Source organism: Dipodomys merriami, unplaced genomic scaffold (assembly GCF_024711535.1).
Source record: "Dipodomys merriami isolate MVZ:Mamm:240054 unplaced genomic scaffold, mDipMer1.0.p SCAF_4, whole genome shotgun sequence".
NCBI classification, from domain to species: Eukaryota; Metazoa; Chordata; class Mammalia; order Rodentia; family Heteromyidae; genus Dipodomys; species Dipodomys merriami.
The window spans coordinates 25,508,227-25,526,722 of record NW_027205603.1 but is presented as its reverse complement, the minus strand read 5'-3'; the positions used below and the strand labels follow the sequence as shown (position 1 = coordinate 25,526,722).

Genomic DNA, 18,496 nt, shown 5'->3' with positions numbered 1-18,496 from the left:
GATAAAACTATCTGTAGTGACAGAAAGCAGTCTGAGAACGGAGATAAGGAAGGAAAAAGTCCTCTATGTGCCACTATCTCATGGTATACATCTAGCTACTCAGGAGGATCAATCTAGGAATCCTGTAGGAGTGAAAGTGTGCTGTTACCCCCATGTCCAAAGAAATTAGCAAAAAGTAGGACTGAAAGCATGTCTGTTATTGCTATAAGGAACTTCTTACAGATTTTTAATTTCAGCATTTTGTGTGTGTTAGTGCTGAAGTTCGAATTCAAGGCCTGGGCAATTTCCCTTAGCAACTTTGCTCAAGGCTGGCACTTGGCCACTTGAACCACAGATCCACTTTTGGCCTTTTGGTAGTTAATTGGAGATTCAAGTCTCACAGACTTTCATACCAGGCTGGCTTTGAAAAATAATCATCAGATACCAGCCTCATGAGCTAGAATTGCAAACATGATCCATCCCTGGCTGGCTTGGAATTTAGCTTTTAAGTCTTAGGTTAACCTGAAACATATTTCCACCCATAATATCTTATCTCTTTTATATTAATGTCCTTAACTTTATATAAACCACATCATGTTTCTTCATATATGCTTAGTGTGAATAAGCATATATAAATATTTAAGAGATATACAAGAATGTAAGATATATAAAACTGTAAGAAATACGTAAGAATATATAAGCAATATATAATATAATGATAAAGGTACATTTCCTTATGCTTGAAGAACTGATTCTGACCATTTTGCTAGATATTCATTGATTTCATTACTTTAACTTTGGAGGTCATTACTCACTTTTCCTCTGATGCCATTCCAGAAGTGGAATTTTATAGTTTCCTTTACTTTTTTTTTGTTTTGTCAAACACATGCAGAGACAAGTCAAATTATACTTGTGCATCTTCCAACCTTGTATCTAGATTCTTTTTTGTTTAATATGCTGGTCCAGGGCTTGAACACTCACCCTGGGCTTTTGTGCTCAAGGCTAGTACTCTATAATTTGTGACACAGCTTTTTTTCTGGCTTTTAGGTGATTAATTGGAGATAAGGGTCTCATGGACCTTTCCTACCTGGCTTTGAACCAAGTGAGATCTCAGCATATTAAGTAAGTAGGATAACAGGCATGAGCCTCAGTGTTCACCTAGATTCATTCTTTTCTTTTCTTTCTTTCTTTCTTTTCTTTTTCTTTTTTTTTTTTTTTTTTTGGTCAATTGTGGGGGTTGAACTCTGGGCCTGGGTGCTGTCTCTCAGCTCTTCAGCTCAAGGATCACGGGATCACACTCTACCACTTGAGCCACAGTATCACTTCTGTTTTTCTGGTGGTTAATTAAAGATAAGATTCTCAGGGACTTTCCTCCCTGGGCTGGCTTTGAACCATGATCCTCAGATCTCAGCCTCCTGAATAGCTAGGATTACAGGCATGAGCCACCTGTGCGAGCCACCAGCACCCGGCTTAGATTCATTCTTAAAGAAATAGTGATCATTTTCATTATTTTTCAAGAATTCACAAATCCATAAATTTCTATATTTATATATCTGATTATAAATGAGCTGTACCTACAGATACCTGTTATAACTTCCCTCCCAGAGCTGATGCCTTTTCTATTTGGAGATTTTCTCTTTAATGGAATTTCTCCTATACTGTAGGCTCTATGAAATCTTTAAAGTGTAGTTTTCTGGGTGTTATCTGCAACCCACCCTAACTAGAGTCACCTGGGATAAAATGAGAGGCTTCTTCATAGAGTAATGAGCTGAGAGCCTGTGCCACTGAAAACAAGGGTATCAAGTACAATTGTAGAAGAAGTAGAATGTGAGACAACCTGGAATGTGAGACAATCTATCTTATCAATCTCTGCATCTATTTAAAACATTAATTAGGTACTAGGATGAAGGCTCCACATTAGGAAAGATGCCCAGGGATTAAATGATTAAATGAGCCTTCTCATGAACATTTCAACTACACAGGGCTTTGTGTTAGAAATACTATTAATGACACAGTTTGTACATAACATACTCCATATTCCAAAGAACATGTGGAAAATTTAGAAATAGTAACAAAATTATGGCATGTGTTGAGAATTTACAACTTTATATAAATTTATAATTTAATAAACTTTTAAATATAATTGCCATTAAACAATTGTTTAAGATAAGGAATTAGAAATTTAAATTGAGAAGTAATTCAGCAAATTTGAGGACATTTAAAGTTTTTAATTATTGAACTTGATTGGAATTTATATACCATTCATAAATACCTACCTTATTTCATGTGATCTTTCACTCAGATTCACATTTATCTACTGACATAAGATGTTATCTTGCGTAGAGGGCTTCCCAGGTGTCCTTTTGCTCAATAGTTGCAAATCCAAGTTGATGTTAGAAATAATAAGTTTATAAATCTCATCCATCATAGTTATTTTTCATCTTATACACTAATGTAGACTCATTTGAAATAATGCCAGCAAATTGTGAAAAACATTCCTTGATCTTTGAGGTCAGTTTACAATGTACCTTCCAAAAGTGATGATATGCTAAAGCCATCTTACTGAAACAGTAAACAATAGTTTCTTGTTATGTGCTGGTCTAAGGTTCTTAGGAGAAACCATTGAGGAAAACCTACACATGTTCAGTATAAATAGAATCGATACTGTGAATGCTGTGTATGCTCTATGAGTCATTTCCATAATTTTGCCCAACACCTGCTAAAAATATGTCACTAGTCAATATATCTCATATTTTCACTTTATAACTTCAATCATAAAAACCACTCTCACCTTGCTTTGGGGGTACCAATTGCTTTTGAGGAGACAGTTTTTTAAAAAAGTAATGGCAGGGAAACACTCAGAATATCAGGTAAGATTGAAACGTAAGTGACAATGATGGGAAGCTGAGAGTTTCTCCCTAATTGAGCTGTGTAATGGACGTGTGGAAATCTCTTGAGTTTTACATTTCTTTACATGTTTTGTAACTGTATATGGTCCCAAACACATGTAATAAATAAATGTAATTTATTTTACTGTCATTACACATATTTATTAGATGTCCTCAAATGAATCTATAAATTAATGTGTTCTCTTGAAGATAACAAATATCAACCATTAATTCTTCATAATAATTAAATGGCACAGAAGTTATGTTCAGTTAAAGATACTACTGAAGCAATATGTGATTCAGATGGCAAGTGTTACTTGATCTTACCTGCTGGTTTACAGGAAAGTTTCTGTTGATTTTTTTAATCTGCAATGATAAAGAAGTGAGAATAAGGCCCAGATTCTTATGAGATCTATTTAATGTGTTAATACATGCCACTTTAACCTAGTGATATCATTCATTGCACAACACACACCAATTTTAATTGTCCCTCATAATTATTCCAAATGTTATATATAAACATTTGGAAAAAAGATTTCCATGTTTTCAATTTATAGGTGATCAAAGCCAACGTTTACATGGAAGTTAAATGCTTATCAGCCTAGACATAGAGAGCAACTTCATGATGTTTTTACTTCAAAATCTTATGATTTCAAAGGCTCATGATTTCCCTAGATTCAAGAGAACAGAGTAAATGAATTAACGAATCACTAAACAAATAGAAGATATATTTTCAAATACTTTCAGCTAGGATACTAAATTCAGAGTAACATTTACTTTAAAACAATTCAATGAATGACATTTCACAAGAATTTATAATGAAGCTTAGGAGGAAGCATCTTCTCTGCTGTTCACATGGAAACACACTTTACAAATCAAATGAAAATACACACCATGTTCCCATAAATGGCCTTTATATGACAGAGTGTCTGTTGAGCATTGCTCTTACTGATTAAAACTAATCATTAGTTTTCAGTGAGTTTCTAGAGAAACTTAAAAATGCTAACCCTACATAATATAAAAACACCAGATTATACCCAAATTATTTTCACTGATAAACTGATTGTTTTTGTTCTTTGTGTGTGGGAAGTGGGGGGGGGAGTGCAATGAAGGCATGAGCCCCGGCCTTCTTCTTACCAGGCTTTCATGTTCATGGCTGAAACTCTACACTTGAGCCACATCTCAGCCCATATTTTACTCTTTATTGGAGATGAAGTCTAGCAGACTTTTCTGCCCTGGTTGATTTGATCATATCTTAGCATCCTGATTATCTAGGATTACAGGTATAATTCATGAGCACTTGGCCCTATTTTTTCCTTTGTCAGATTCCCTTTTGTCCTCATGATAAATGAGAATATAAAGTATAAACACACAAAGTAAATTTGAAAACACACCTATTTTATTTGAAGAAGGTTATCTTTTTTACACTGATAAAATAATTCCAACTATTTTTTTTCTTTGCTGCTGTGTTGGGGATTGTGCTGAGAATTCATAAGATTCCTGGTTTCTAAAGTTAACCTGAGTACTTTGGAAATGTATATAGAAGGAGCTGATGGCCAACATCATGTATTAATAATCCAAAAAAATCATATTGAAAAGCCAAATGCTAGGGCTCATGCCTGTAATCCTAAATACTCAGGAGGCAGAGATTTAAGTATTCTGGTTTGTAGATAGTCCTGGCAAGAAAATCTATGAGAGTCTTCCCTCAAATTAACAACCAAAAAATTGTGAGTGAAGCTGTGGCTCAAGTGACAAACCAGTAGCATTGAGTGAAAAAGTTCTGGGACAGAGCCCCAGACCCAATAATCATACACACACACACACACACACACACACACACACACACACACACACACACACACACACACACACACACACACACACACACACACACACGTATAACCCAGCAATCCCACTCCTAGGAACTTACCCAAATAACAGCAAACAAGGCCACACTAAAGCTACCAACACAACCATGTTTATTGCAGTTTAATTACCATAATCAACCCAGATGCCACTCAGTAGAGGAATGGATCAAGAATCTGTGGTATGTGGGGCTGGGAAGGTGGCTCAGTGGTAGAATGCTTGCCTTGCATGCATAAGGCCCTGGGTTGGATTCCTCAGCACCACATAAGAAGAAAAATCTGGAAGTGGTGCTGTGGCTCAAGTGGTAGAGCACTATCTTGAGCTGAAAAGCTGAGAGATAGTGCCCAGGCCCAAGAGTTCAGGCCCCATGACCAAAAAAAAAAAAAAAAAGAATATGTGGTATGTATACACAATGGAATTCTATACTTCCATCAGAAAAAATGGCATTGCCCCATTCCTAAGGAAATGGAAAGACTTGGAAAAAAATTATGAACTCCGTTTTCCACTTTATTTTATTACCATCAACTAACTTCTTCAAGAGGTTTCATTCTGATGTCCACATAAACATACCATGCACCTTGATCAGACAAAGCTCTTATTTATTTTTTTTTTTGTGTCAGTCTTGAGGTTTGAACTCAGAGCATGGGTGCTATCCCTAAGCTTGAGCCATGGCTCCACTTCAAGCTTTTTTTGGTAGTTAAGTGGAGATCAGAGTCTCATGAAGATTCTTGACTGGTATGGCTTTCAATTGTGATCCTCAGGTCTCAGCCTTCTGAGTAGCTAGGGTGGCATGAGCCACCAGTGTCTGGCTCTGAGTTCCTGATGTAGAAAATGCTAATGGCAAATTTTCTGAAAACTACTTATTCGTCATCAGAACAACTAATATCAATAAAGCAGAATCTACTTAAGATCAAACAAAAATATCTATTAGTTCCCTTGTAATTTTATTTTTAAAATAAATTATTGCTCTTATGATGGTGATAGTGTTAAGTTAGTTACATAAACTATGAAATAATCAATAATATATGCTTAGCAACAAAATTCATTTTTAAAATAGTTTAAAAATTGTTATTGTTGGAAACAGAGCTATTTCTAAATAATGTAAATCCTAAATTCTCTGTATTATTCAAAGAAAAAAAGTAATAATTTTTCATTATTCTTCATGTTAAGCTTCTGTGAAGCCAACACAGTCTGCATGAGTTACAGTTTGAGTTCCAAGTAACTGAGAAAGACAAGTGATGTTGAGCAAAAGACAGTGTGGGAACATACATACTCCTAGATGGAAGAAGGCAGGACTGTAGTCCATACCATAAAGCCAGATGTTTAGAAACTTGTTGCTATGCTATTAATCCTCAGAATATATGAGCAGAAAATTACCTAGACTGAAATTCTGTACAAAAATTCCACAATGACAGTGAATGATAGAACCTACAAGCACGTCAGCTGCAGTGAGGTAAGCAAAGCCCTGTACAACTATAGTCCTAAACAGAAGCTGTGTTCCTAAATTATGTATTCATATCTGGCTAATTTCATCACTGTGAGAGATTACTTCTCAGTGCAGTTCCTGGTCTTGATTATACCTCTGTCTTCTATTCTTAGTTTACTATTTATAGTTATAGTAATTTCCTTGACATTTCCATGGTCTGTTTAATGTAAATTATTTGAAGCCATATCTTGAGATCCTCCTTAAACTTTGTTTTTTTTGGTGTGTGGCACACCCTTCCTCAATCCTATTCACATGATGCAAATGTGCACATGTCAGAGGATAATGCAAACATTTTGTACTTTTGGAGGGATGTTTCCTCAAATGTGAAGCCTTCCTTTGAAGGAACATTCCATATCAATGCTCTACCTACAATATAAACATACATTAATTATATGCTGAACATACTGACTACAAAGTGATTCAAACTAAGAATGGGGTATTTGATGAATGTCTACATGAAGTTCAAAAAGACACACTTGTTTGCTAACTCAGGAAGTTCACCTAACTTATATATATATATGTATATGAAGTATCCCAGAGTCTATATTTCTAAGTAAAAAATAGAATACTGACATAAGTTGGGAGATATCCTAGGATATCCTAGGCTGGTGAATAATCTATTCTCAAGCAGGCCTATAGATTTAGGAGTTCTTGAAAATATTTGTAATATTGAAAATATTTCTTTCAAAGACAATCAGCCATCTGGCTTGTTTAAATTACAGACCCTTTTGCAAACTTGAGGCCATTCCCATAACTTCTGAGCAGAGAAACATGTGCCCCATCTTGCTTTCAGTTCCAGAATATAGGAACTTTGAAATTTGATGGAGACTTCCAGTTAAGAAGAAATGGATACCATGCTATCTGAAACAAATTCTCTTTTTTCTGCTTGTGTTTGGAAATGCAATGTACTCTGAACATTCCCTTAGAGAAGATGGCTACAGCAGAGAGGAACTGAGAATGAGAGCCACATTTCTACAGCTAGAGAGCCTTCAGTGCCTGGAACTTTCCATTTGAAGTTCTTTACAAACATATGAATTGGTTTAGTGGCTCTTTTTTATTGGGAAAGATATCTCAAGATGCTACAACCTTCAGAAAAGAAAGAAAATCTAAATGATGTTAAGGTCTAATTTTGTAAATGAAATGTTTATACATAAGGTATACATTTTACAAAGTAACTCAGTTTTTAAATTGTTATTTTTAAAGCAAATATAAAAACAATTAACAATGTCTTTATTTTTTTCCTGAAGACTAGTGCTCTACCCCTTGAGCCACATTTCCAGTTCTAGTTTTTGGCTTCCTTTGGTGTTTAATTAGAGAAAAGAGTCTCACAGACTTTCCTACCTGGCTGGCTTAGAACTGAAATCCTCAGATCACAGCTACTTAAGTTAGATAGGATTACAGGCATGAGCCATTGGTGTCAGACTCAACATATTTTTTTAATACCGCCATTTAGCCTAATGCATTAAATTACTTTTTTGCCATTTCAGGTTAGGCTTTTTTTTTTTTTTGTCGGTTGTGAGGCCTGAACTCTGGGCCTGGGTGCCGTCCCTCAGCTCTCCAACTCAAGGCTAGTGCTCTACCACTTGAGCCATAGCACCACTTCTGGCTTATTCTGCTTATGTGGTACTGAGGAATAGAACCCAGGGCCTCATGCATACAAGGCAAGCACTCTACTACCGAGACACCTTCTCAGCCCTGGAACCTCATTTTTAATTCAGATCCTTACACTTGGCTCTGCACACAATCTCCCACTTAAGCTTCAAACCCAGCCCTTTACTTTTTGCCTTAGTTATTTGCCAGACAGGTTTATTACTTTATTTTTAACCTGGAGCTGGCCTGAGACTGTAATACTCCTAGTTACATCTTCTTATATAGCTGTATTATCATGAATTTTGTTTGTTGAGATGAGGGGGATCTTACTAACTTTGCATTATACATACTGTATTAATTTCTTTTTTTTTCTAGATTGGATTAGAACATTTTCTTCCAAATCAGAAGTTGCAGAACCTTAGGTAAAGTAGAAAAAGATACTTTAACATAAACATTATATATTACAAACTCAAACACAGCCACACATTCTTACACACATATTTAGAGCATTTTGTGGCATTTTTTATTGCCAGTGATCTGTGGAGATTTACAGCAATTCCATGGTCAATTTGGATATGCAATATCTTGTTAGGGAATGAACTGAGTAATTTCACTTTAAAATTAAAAAGTAGTTATCTGAACAAAAAAATTCAACAAAACAAGTGAAGTGAACAAAGGGAAATCAATGAAATCTTAATTTACACTGTTCTGACAGGGTGAAAAAGGAAGACAATGAATGATTCTTTATATCACCTAAGCAGGAAGGTAGCAGAATGAAAATGTAATCTGGTACTCCATTCTAGCTTGCCTTTCTCTGATTCATTTTCTCCTGATTATTTATCATTATCTAATGTGATATATTTTTATTATTCTTTTATAAGATGTCTGGTCCTACTTCATTATCAATTAGTGAATTCACAGATTTCTGTCTGTTTCATCAGACACATCACCACTAGCACCTGGGGCAATGTATAGCTCTTAATAGGTACATGATAAATACAGGTCAAGCAAATTAAAAGACAGAAAACAGCTCCGTCAGAACCAAAGCTAATGCTTGAATTTAGACTCTAACTTTGACTTAAAATTCATTGAGAAAAAAATAAGCTAAAATCTTGAGTTTTAATTTCTTTATAATTCTGATGGATTAAAAATTAAGAACATAAAGCATACCAAAAAATCTGAAGAAATGCTTTAGAAATTAAAAGTAATTCTCATTTCACAGGAAGTGTTATTTCTGACCTGAAACCAAATATGGGGAGAGACAAAGAGACTTGATATTTTAGATCAGGCCTGAAAGACTGGGTGAAAAATATAGCTCATAGATGGTGGGGTGTTAGAGAAAACACCATATAGGAGGTCATAGATGGGGAAATGTTAGAGCCTATCCAAATGGTCACAGAATTCTACATCAGAAGTGATTTCATACAACAGAAACGTAATAACTATGGGAAATAACTGCACACTAAACTTTTCCACACTGTTGGTATTGGTGAGTCAGCATCTAGAAATACTATATGACACTAAGCTCTGTAAGACATATGCTAGAGTTATGGGTAGAGCCATAGAACAAGTACATCAGGTGAAAGGTAGACATTCAAATCAGGTGAAGAGAGCTTCAGAGAAGAGTCACAAGGGCAATGCTGAAAGACATAATCTCTGCAAGGTATTGAGAAGAAAAAGATGTAAAAAAAATTTTTAACACCAAATGGCTAAATTTAAAATTAGAACTGACTAAGACACTAACAATTGTCAATATTCCAATACTGGTAGAAATGGCAAATTCACTGCAATAGCACATGATTCCTGCTTAAAAAGAAACATTCTTCTGAAACACAGGAATAGAGATCAATCAGTAAACTATTACATATACTTTCTCATTTTTATTTCCTAATATCTGCTTTCCCTGACTTTTGTTAATGAACTATATCCATCCAGTTATAGAGGAAATTTTTAAATCCATAATTTGTCACATAATGCAACTGGACACTACAAATGAATGTGCACATTATTATAATTTCATGTTCTTGATAAAATGTAGATGATTACAGATGACATTTCAGATTTGCTCTTATATTGTGCACTTGCTCCTTATAGGCTAGTATTTTATAGATGAAATTCTGAAATCAATCAATATAGATCACCATATTAACAGAATGAATGAGGAAAACACACATCTCAATTGAAGTAGAAAAATGCTTTTGACAAGATACAAACCATTTCATAAAACTACTCAAGAAAGTAGGAATAGAACGGCACTTTCCAAATATAATAGAAGTCATGTACAAGAAATTCACAGTGAAAATTGTTTACAATGGTAGACAAATGAAAGCTTTCCCACATCTTCAGAAACAAGGCAGGAATGCTAAATTTCCCCACTGTTATTCCATACAGTCTTAGCAAAACTAAATAGGCAAGAAAAAGGATAAAAAAAATCAACCAAATTGGAAAGAAAAAGTGAAATTAGCACTGCTAACAGATGGGATAATTTGTATATGTAGATACTTCTAAAACAACTGTCACCCAAAACAAGTGTTAAAAGTAATAATTTTCAACTAGTAGCTAAATATAAATTGCAATTCTGTGATTGAGCAACAAGCATTCTGAAAAGGATACTGTTTTTTGTTCAAATACGTGTATGTGTGTGGTGTGTGTGTGTGTGTGTGTGTGTGTGTGTGTGTGTGTGTGTGTATGTGTGTGTGTGTGTGTATCTGAAAAGTAAATCTACTGTAGAGACACATGCAAAGGTAGGAAATTCAGACTTAGAATGGTCTGGGAAAAGTTTTAGCAAGGCTCTATCTATGAAACAAAACTCAAAACCAAATGACAGTATCTGTGGTCAATTTGATAGAGCCATAGTCTATCAGACGTGATGCTCTCAGTTCAACCCCAGTACCAACATTTATTTTATTTTTTAAATTTTATTGTTAAAGTGATGTATAGAGGGGTTACAGTTACATATATAAGGTAATGAGTACATTTCTTATCAAACTTGTTACCCACTCCCTCATTTTTCTCCCACTTTCCCTTCCCCAAGTTGTACAGTTCCTTTCCAACATATTGTCTCAAGAAAATCTCCACATTGCATGTTCGCCACAGTAAAGCAGCTAAAAAGCAAGGGAAGGAAATACTACTAAATGCAAAGAAACAAACTAAGGCTATTGAGGACTTTTGGCTGAAAATATGCATGAATCTGTATAAGATGTCCTGATGTAGAGGTATCTTCTAGAAATGAACAATCTATTTGGTTTAGACAGAAAGAACTGGTTTGAATTTGAAGGTGGTTCATACCATTCCACCCCCAACCCTGTGCACTGGAGCACTGGGTATATGCACATAAAGGATGCAGAAGTGAAAACATTACTCCACCCACAAACATCCATGCTTTAAACCCAAGGCACCAGTGAGGAATGGGCACCCAACATTACTATCAGAGAAGTATGAACTTTGGGTTTGTCGTCTTTCATTGTCAGGATTCTGTGTGTGGAGAAGGGCTGGAGTAGGTTTGGGCCTGCATATTGTCACTGAGATTACCCACAGCTATAGGGAAATTGCTTGATATGTCAATGCCACAATGTATTCCATTTTTTGTTTGCAGGCATGTTTCATAAGCATGTGTATTTGGCCTCAATTTAAATAAGAATGTGGTGCATATTATATCTAAAATCAGGATTAACAGAGTTCTCAGAAAGTTTCAACTAGAAAAATACCTTACTTGTGTCACTATCTTTATTGTTTGGTGAATTGTTCTCAGCTTGTGGATGGGGTAGCTACAAGATTGCACAATTTAATCTGACATCACTGTAGAGCCAAGCTCAATGCCTCAGGCATGGGGTACAAAACAAACAAAACCAATCTAAACAGAATATATTTCTTCAAAGAAGGTTCATAGGAATGGGAAATATAACTATAACGTATGGTCAAAATTATTTGTTGGTGGTACTCAACAAATAATTCTAGGTCTTTGGGATAAATATGATATAAGAAGCTATAGAAAAAGTAGAAGAGAAATTGTCTGCAGGGGTTTCAGAAAAAAAACAAAAATTGTTTTTATCTGTTAGTATAAGAACATAGTTTTAAGCTGAGTCCGTGGTAGCACATGCTTTAATCCTAGCTATTCAGGAGGCTGATATTGGAAAATCTTAGTTTGAAGCTTTAATCCTAGCTATTCAGGAGGCTGATATTGGAAAATCTTAGTTTGAAGCCATTCCATGAGTCTGAGACCATCTGCAATTAACTAGCAAGAAGCCAGAAGTGGAGCTCTGACTCAAGGCCTGAATTCAACTGGCAATATCAAATAGAAATAGTAATAATAATAATAATAATAAATTTACTCTTCAAAATTTTTTTTCAGTATCATTAAAAAAGAAATGTAATGATTTGATGTGAAAAGCCAAGGCAAACCTTCAGGTATGACATATGGCCACCTTTACCGCTTCTTCAGACAACATCAGCTTTGAAGCTCCATTTTTGAATGAAATATGTCTACAATATAATGAGCCAAGCAACTGCAAAAATGGTGATTTTTGCTTAAGTCTTTTATCCACCCACTTAGCAGACTTCAGCTATATCTCTGTATAATTTTATGTCCTATGATGAGCATGTAGAGGTAAAAGCCCCCACTTCCTTAGAAATGGAGTATGACACAAAGTCAGATATGGTAAAAGGTATTTGAGGGAGAATGTTCAGTCCCAAGGAAGCAAGGATAAAAGCTAAAAGGAAGCAAGGCAGGCTACCACAAGCACTCCAGGCAGTAAGATGCCTGAGTCATTGAGCTGTTCTCAGCAGCCTGAGTGCACGAATATGTCTCACTGCGATGTGTCTACAAATTCATACCATAGCTGTTTCTCCAATCAAGATAATTCAGCTGGTAAGTAAGAGTGAGCATTTTATTAGCTGGCTTCTTCTTGCTACTGGTCTTGGTCTAGATGGACACATCCTGTCCATATCCCATTAGGTTATCTTGAGACTAGAGCATCTGATAGATAGGGTAGATCTGCTCCTGTCACTGTGAAATAATGAAGACCAGGATCTGCTCCTGTCACCGTGAAATAATGAAGACCAAAGCACGGAAAGGTAATGGGGTGAGGATGTGAGGGTGGGGTCCCTAGGCATTTTCCATAGCTAGAAGATTGCTGGAATGTAGCAAAGCTAGCATGCTCTGGTCCGGAAGAAAGGGGCAGGGAGAGGCAAACAGGGCCAGCTGATTCATGCGCATATCATTATGAACAATAACTCTGGGCTAATTTATTATGATTACATCATGAATTTAACATCGATGATATGTTTGGTTGCAATAAATAAAAGATGGTTGATTATTTGCAACATCAAAACTTACTTTTTTTTTTTTAATAAAGAAACTGACTTCTGTTGTATAATTTTCTAGGAGACAAACTAGGCTCTTTTGTTGGCATCTTTTCAGATCCAATTTACCAAAATAAACTCTCATTATATAAAAAGGTAAAAAAATAGGATGGCCAAAAGTCTGCATACATTATAGTAAGCCAACTCGACCTTGATCTTATTTTTATTTAGGCAATTGTCTCCATAGTTGTTGAATTTCATTTTCTGCAACCCATTTTTAGTTGACATCTACATGTCTGACACTCACACTGTGATGTACAAGAAAAAATCCTCACAGAGAACAACACAAGAGCACTAAAAGTACATCTAAGAACTCAGATGTGTCAGCCGCTATAAAGACCAAGAAAAGGTCTCCTGAAGTGACACCCATGCCTGTCACAAGCACACTCCACAACCTCTGATCACAGCCCTTAGCTCATTTACAGAAAAATCTCCTTTCTGCAAGGCTTTATTCTATCCTGACTTTCAGTTCACCTACAAGCTTTGTTGAGTCTTGTCAATGTGGCTGACATAACAGAAATCTTTACTCTGAGCTTTTCAGAGACAGACAATATCTTTATAGAAGAAAATGTTTGCTGTGTGTGTGCTCTCTAATACTGTAGATCTTTCTAGATCAAACATATGATTTACATTTGATTAGCTAAGTATGTAAAATAGAGGAAGAAAGGGTTAAAGCTCTACTGAGTAAATGCAAATAGCTGATTAGATTATCTCCCTCACTTTTCCTTTCCCCCCTTCACCTTTCCCTCCCTCCCTTCATCTTTCCCCTCCCCTTCCCTCTCCCCTTTCCTTTTCTCCTTTCCCTCCCTCTCTCACTCTGGTCCTTCTTCTTCTCCCCTTTGAGAGTATTACCTTTTCATCATTAATCAATTTAGTAGATACTGTGGTTTTGATTCTTTCAAAAGCTGTTCACAATCATTTTTTTCTGTTGTTATCTCATTATAGGGTAGAAGAAAATTTCTGGCCACATCAGTCAAATTTTCCCTTCAACTCTCAAGGACGGTAAGGTCTGTCAAGGAGACTGAGTTTAGGATGAGAAATGATCACTAACGAAATAAAATATTTCTGGGGAAATTTCTCTTTCCTAGGTGGAAGGCAACAGCTGTGCCTGGCTCCGCTTATCCTTCTTTCTTTTCTTTCTTGTCCTGAACATTGAAATAATATTTTTAAACTTTCATAGATTTGATATGTGTGAAGTAACAAATAGAATTTTAAAAAATCAGCATTCTACAGATGGTGGCAGGAAAGGTTTACAGATCTAAGGTCTTTGTGGCACCTTTGAATCACTGAAACTTAGCAAGTACTGCCGTCCTTAATTCTTGCAGGTGGAAAAATAAAGCCACAACCATCTTCTCAATCAATGTATAATATTCCCTTGCTTTAACCAATTATAACATTTGTATATGCGCACACATGTATATACACACATATTTTGTATATTTAAAGTCACATATTTTATTCCAATAAATTACCCCCTTATGGACTATATGGAAGAGCTGCAAGTAGAAGAGGGAATTTCTTTCTCATTTTTCGTTGGCAACTTAGAAATGTCAGGAGGAATTCTCTGTTCATGAATCAGCACCATTTTAGTATTATAGTAGGAAAGAATGATTGGGAAGGACTGATTCAAGAAAGTGTAGCTAATGGAGAAAATTTCATTTCCTCTGTGTTTTTCACAAATGAGTTAACTTAGATGGAGAACTCTGCACTGCTTAATAGCTTGGATACTACATGAATTTAAACCAAGGTCAGTTTTATCATCATTCTGTTACCCAAACAACTTAAATGAATATTCTATAAGGATAGATCAATTCAATATACAACAAATAGCATGTAAGTATTATTGTGACCTATGAATTAAATCATTTAATTTAGAATGCGACTGACTAGAGGAAAACTGTAAAATGTCAGGAGCTATGTAAGAGGCAGAATTTCAAAGCACTTATTTCAATTTTATCCTCACAGTGTCTGAAGGTTACTTAGCACTGATTTATGTGAAGGAAATTAAAGTTCAAGTCCACATAACTTATAAGTTGAGAAGTTGGGATTTTACAACAAGCTTCATAGTTTCAAAACTCATGCTTTGGGCTGGGCTGGGAGCTCAATGTAAAAGCACTTGCCTACCAAGTGCAATGCCCAGGGTTTAAGCCCCAGTACAAAAACAATGCAGTTAAAAAACTTTTTTTTATAACATAAAACTATTTTTGGAAAACAGTAGACTTGGTTCTCTTTGACTAGCAGAATATTAAAAGGTATATATTTTACTATCCTCAAACTCAGTTTATTTAGATATCTTTCAATATTACTTTTATGTAGAATATCCCAATGCATCCTTACAAGTTTCATTCCTTTTGCTGCCTTACATTTTTTTAAAGTGCATAGTTTTCCTACTGTATTTCAAGTGTTACATATGGCATCATGACTTAACTAGTGTCAAATACATTATACAGATATAAGAAGTCAGTCACAGGAGGAATTTTGGAGTTACTCGTGGAGTTGCTTTTCCAGAACCTGACCAACTCATAGCTACAAATAGGTGATTCAGAGAGCAAAGACATGTTACTCAATTCTAATAACATACACCCAGAAAAAAGAAAAATTGAGGAATTCCTGTAATTAAGAACTTCAACATCCAGAGACAGGTACCAGAACATGCAAAGTTGCAAAAGATCTGCCAGAAAAGAATAAGCAGTCTGCAATATATGTACTGAAGAGAAAAAAAGGAAGCAGAAGAAAAAAGTGGGCTGGAACATATGATTCTTGCCTCTGAAAAACTGCCAAGTGAATGAGGAAATTAAATTATTGTGTCTTTCCCAAGACAGCACTGGTACAAATGAATAAAAGTTACAAGACAAATTTTTATTCATCATGAGAAAGCATTGCCTAATACTCGGCTGTCAAGGATTCAGTTGCTGCATCAGGATGCAGAAGCTCCCTTTCTGAAAGATTTCCAGTATGACATTGTCCAAAGGGAGCTTTGCTGGAAATATTTCTAACATAGATGGGAGCTTAGACTCCATAACTTCCTTGAATCTTTTCAATGATAAACTTTCAGGAAAGTACACAGATCAACATATTCTTAATGAGCTGTTGAATCTATAAATGTGTTCGAAAGTATTCGCCATTATTTGCAGTCAATTTATTAGAAATTATTTATTTCCACTATGTATTCCAGTCCACTGATTCCTGATACTTCCAGTATGGAGAAGCAAGGGTATCTCTAAATGGCAGTTTCCTACCCTGATCTCTTAACTCTGGCTTACATGAATTCTTATTTCAACAACATACATGTTTTCTAGATGTCTTAACATGAGAAGAGAATTACACACATCTCATACTGGGAACATCTACCTGGGACAGGGCTTCTCCTTCTTCCTGTGTGCAACTACTTTTCTTAACTCTTAAATGTCAGCTCACAAGTGATGAGCACTAGATTCAAAATACACATAGAATGGCCACTCAACACCAGCACATATTTATTTGGGAGAAAGCCCTGTGGAGGGGAGCCTGCAGAATAAGCTAAGGACTCACTCCTGCTGATAGATTAAAATACTTTATAGTAGGTCCACACGAATGCTAGAGTTATCTAGTAGGAAGGAATGCTAGAGTTGTCTAGTAGGGGTCAGAATTAAAGTTACCAATGGTAATACATAGATAATGTGAGGAATGACTTGCAGCTGGAGAAAGGAAGGGACTAACATGAGGGAGTATATTAAAGGCCTGGTCTGTTTGAAATGGTTGTAAGAACTGGCCTGGAGCATGTGGATTATAGATGTGAAGGAGAAAAGGTAAGGTGAGTGTTCATAAATCCAGGCACTAGTTTGGGGCCTCAAGATAAGGACATCTGGCTATTTGGATCTGACACAGGACCTCATAGGGGTAACTGTTAATCTAACCACATTAATTACAATAGTTCAATGCTGTTTTCTCACTTTCCTCTTTCCATTTCTCAGCTACCCTTCCTTCAAGTGTTTCTTGAACAATGGATTGAATCATTCAGTTTGTTCAGTATATACTGTGTTAAGTCCTGAAAATGAAAGGGCAACGCACACAGTCCCATATAACTTAACTGTGATCACACTCAGGCAAACCGACTCCTTAGGAGCACTGGAGCACTCTATAATTTTGTCTACCATCCCTCATTATATGTGACTTCAGTCATGGTGGATTTCCAGACACTGGCAGTTACTCCTGCATCTATCCTTTCAATCTCCTCTCATTTCTCAACTCTGTGACATTTGAAAGATTCCAAACATGCTTTCTTTCACTGAGAAGAACAGATGTTACTCTCCCAACTCCAAAGATAGTTTTTCCTTCAGTTTGAGTGAATGCAATGGCTACAATAGGTTGATCTCATAATGACATGAGTTATTATGTAAAAGATCTGTGAATTCTGGTCTAAAGTTGGATTGATGAATAATGTGAATATTATGTTGTTGTCTATGATAGTGATTTTAATGGTTATTCTGAAAATGCTTTATCCATTCTCAAAAGCTTCACCATTATACAAGGTTTGTTTTGCACTGCTATGTTTGGTGCTAATCCTCTACCTTCTTCCACTTTTGAGACACTGGAATCTCTTTTGGACCCACTTGGGTAATGTGGGCTAATCTCCCTATTTTAAGATCAATTGATCAAAAATGTTAATTATATCTTCAAACTTAATGCTTTGTTGTCATGGGTTGCAGCATTTTCACAGGATTAGGGAGATTAAAATACAGTTGGCTTATGTGGAAATTTAATTCTGCTTTCTACAGTTTGTTACAGTTAAAATCTGACCAAACAAATCCAATTTCATGTCATATATTTGAATTATTGATGAAATAACCTTTTCAATTTTCTTTCCAAGTTGTAACTTGTTATAAAACTAGAAAAGAAAAATTAAAAATACATGCAGTTTTCTTCCTCCTTGGACAGCATTTAAAGGATATTCATGGGACAGATATTAGATGGTAAGATTCTCAGCAGGATTATTTTGGCAGAGAGATCTGGAAGATAGCCAAGTGTCACTAAATGTTTAATGAATGAATTCTCAGCTCACTGAGAAATATCTACCCACCCATGATAAAAGAAGATGGTAATGACTGTCTACCATGTATAGTGAAGGCTGAGCATAAATCTTATTTTCCTCTTCTGATTCTATAATTCATATTTCACATTCCATTTCCTTGTGGACAGTCCTTAGGTACTTTGCGATTCTAGTTCTGAGACTGTAGACTTAATGTCCTTTTCTTTTAGTCTACTTTTATAATTAACATTATCTATCTATCTATCTATCTATCTATCTATAAATCCATATTTGTGGGGGAGGGTCGTGGGGCTTCAA

At 35.6% G+C, this 18,496-nt stretch overlaps 1 protein-coding gene across 6 annotated transcripts in view; it reads right to left on the bottom strand.

Moving 5' to 3' along the window:
• Sntg1 (syntrophin gamma 1) overlaps positions 1-18,496 on the bottom strand; it is an 807,695-nt gene that overhangs the window by 152,707 nt on the left and 636,492 nt on the right. For all 6 annotated transcript variants that reach the window (XM_069990696.1, XM_069990699.1, XM_069990700.1 and 3 more), the window contains one exon: positions 3,195-3,233. In XM_069990696.1, coding sequence (XP_069846797.1) covers positions 3,195-3,233 — 39 coding nt within the window. The remainder of the gene's footprint in view (positions 1-3,194; positions 3,234-18,496) is intronic.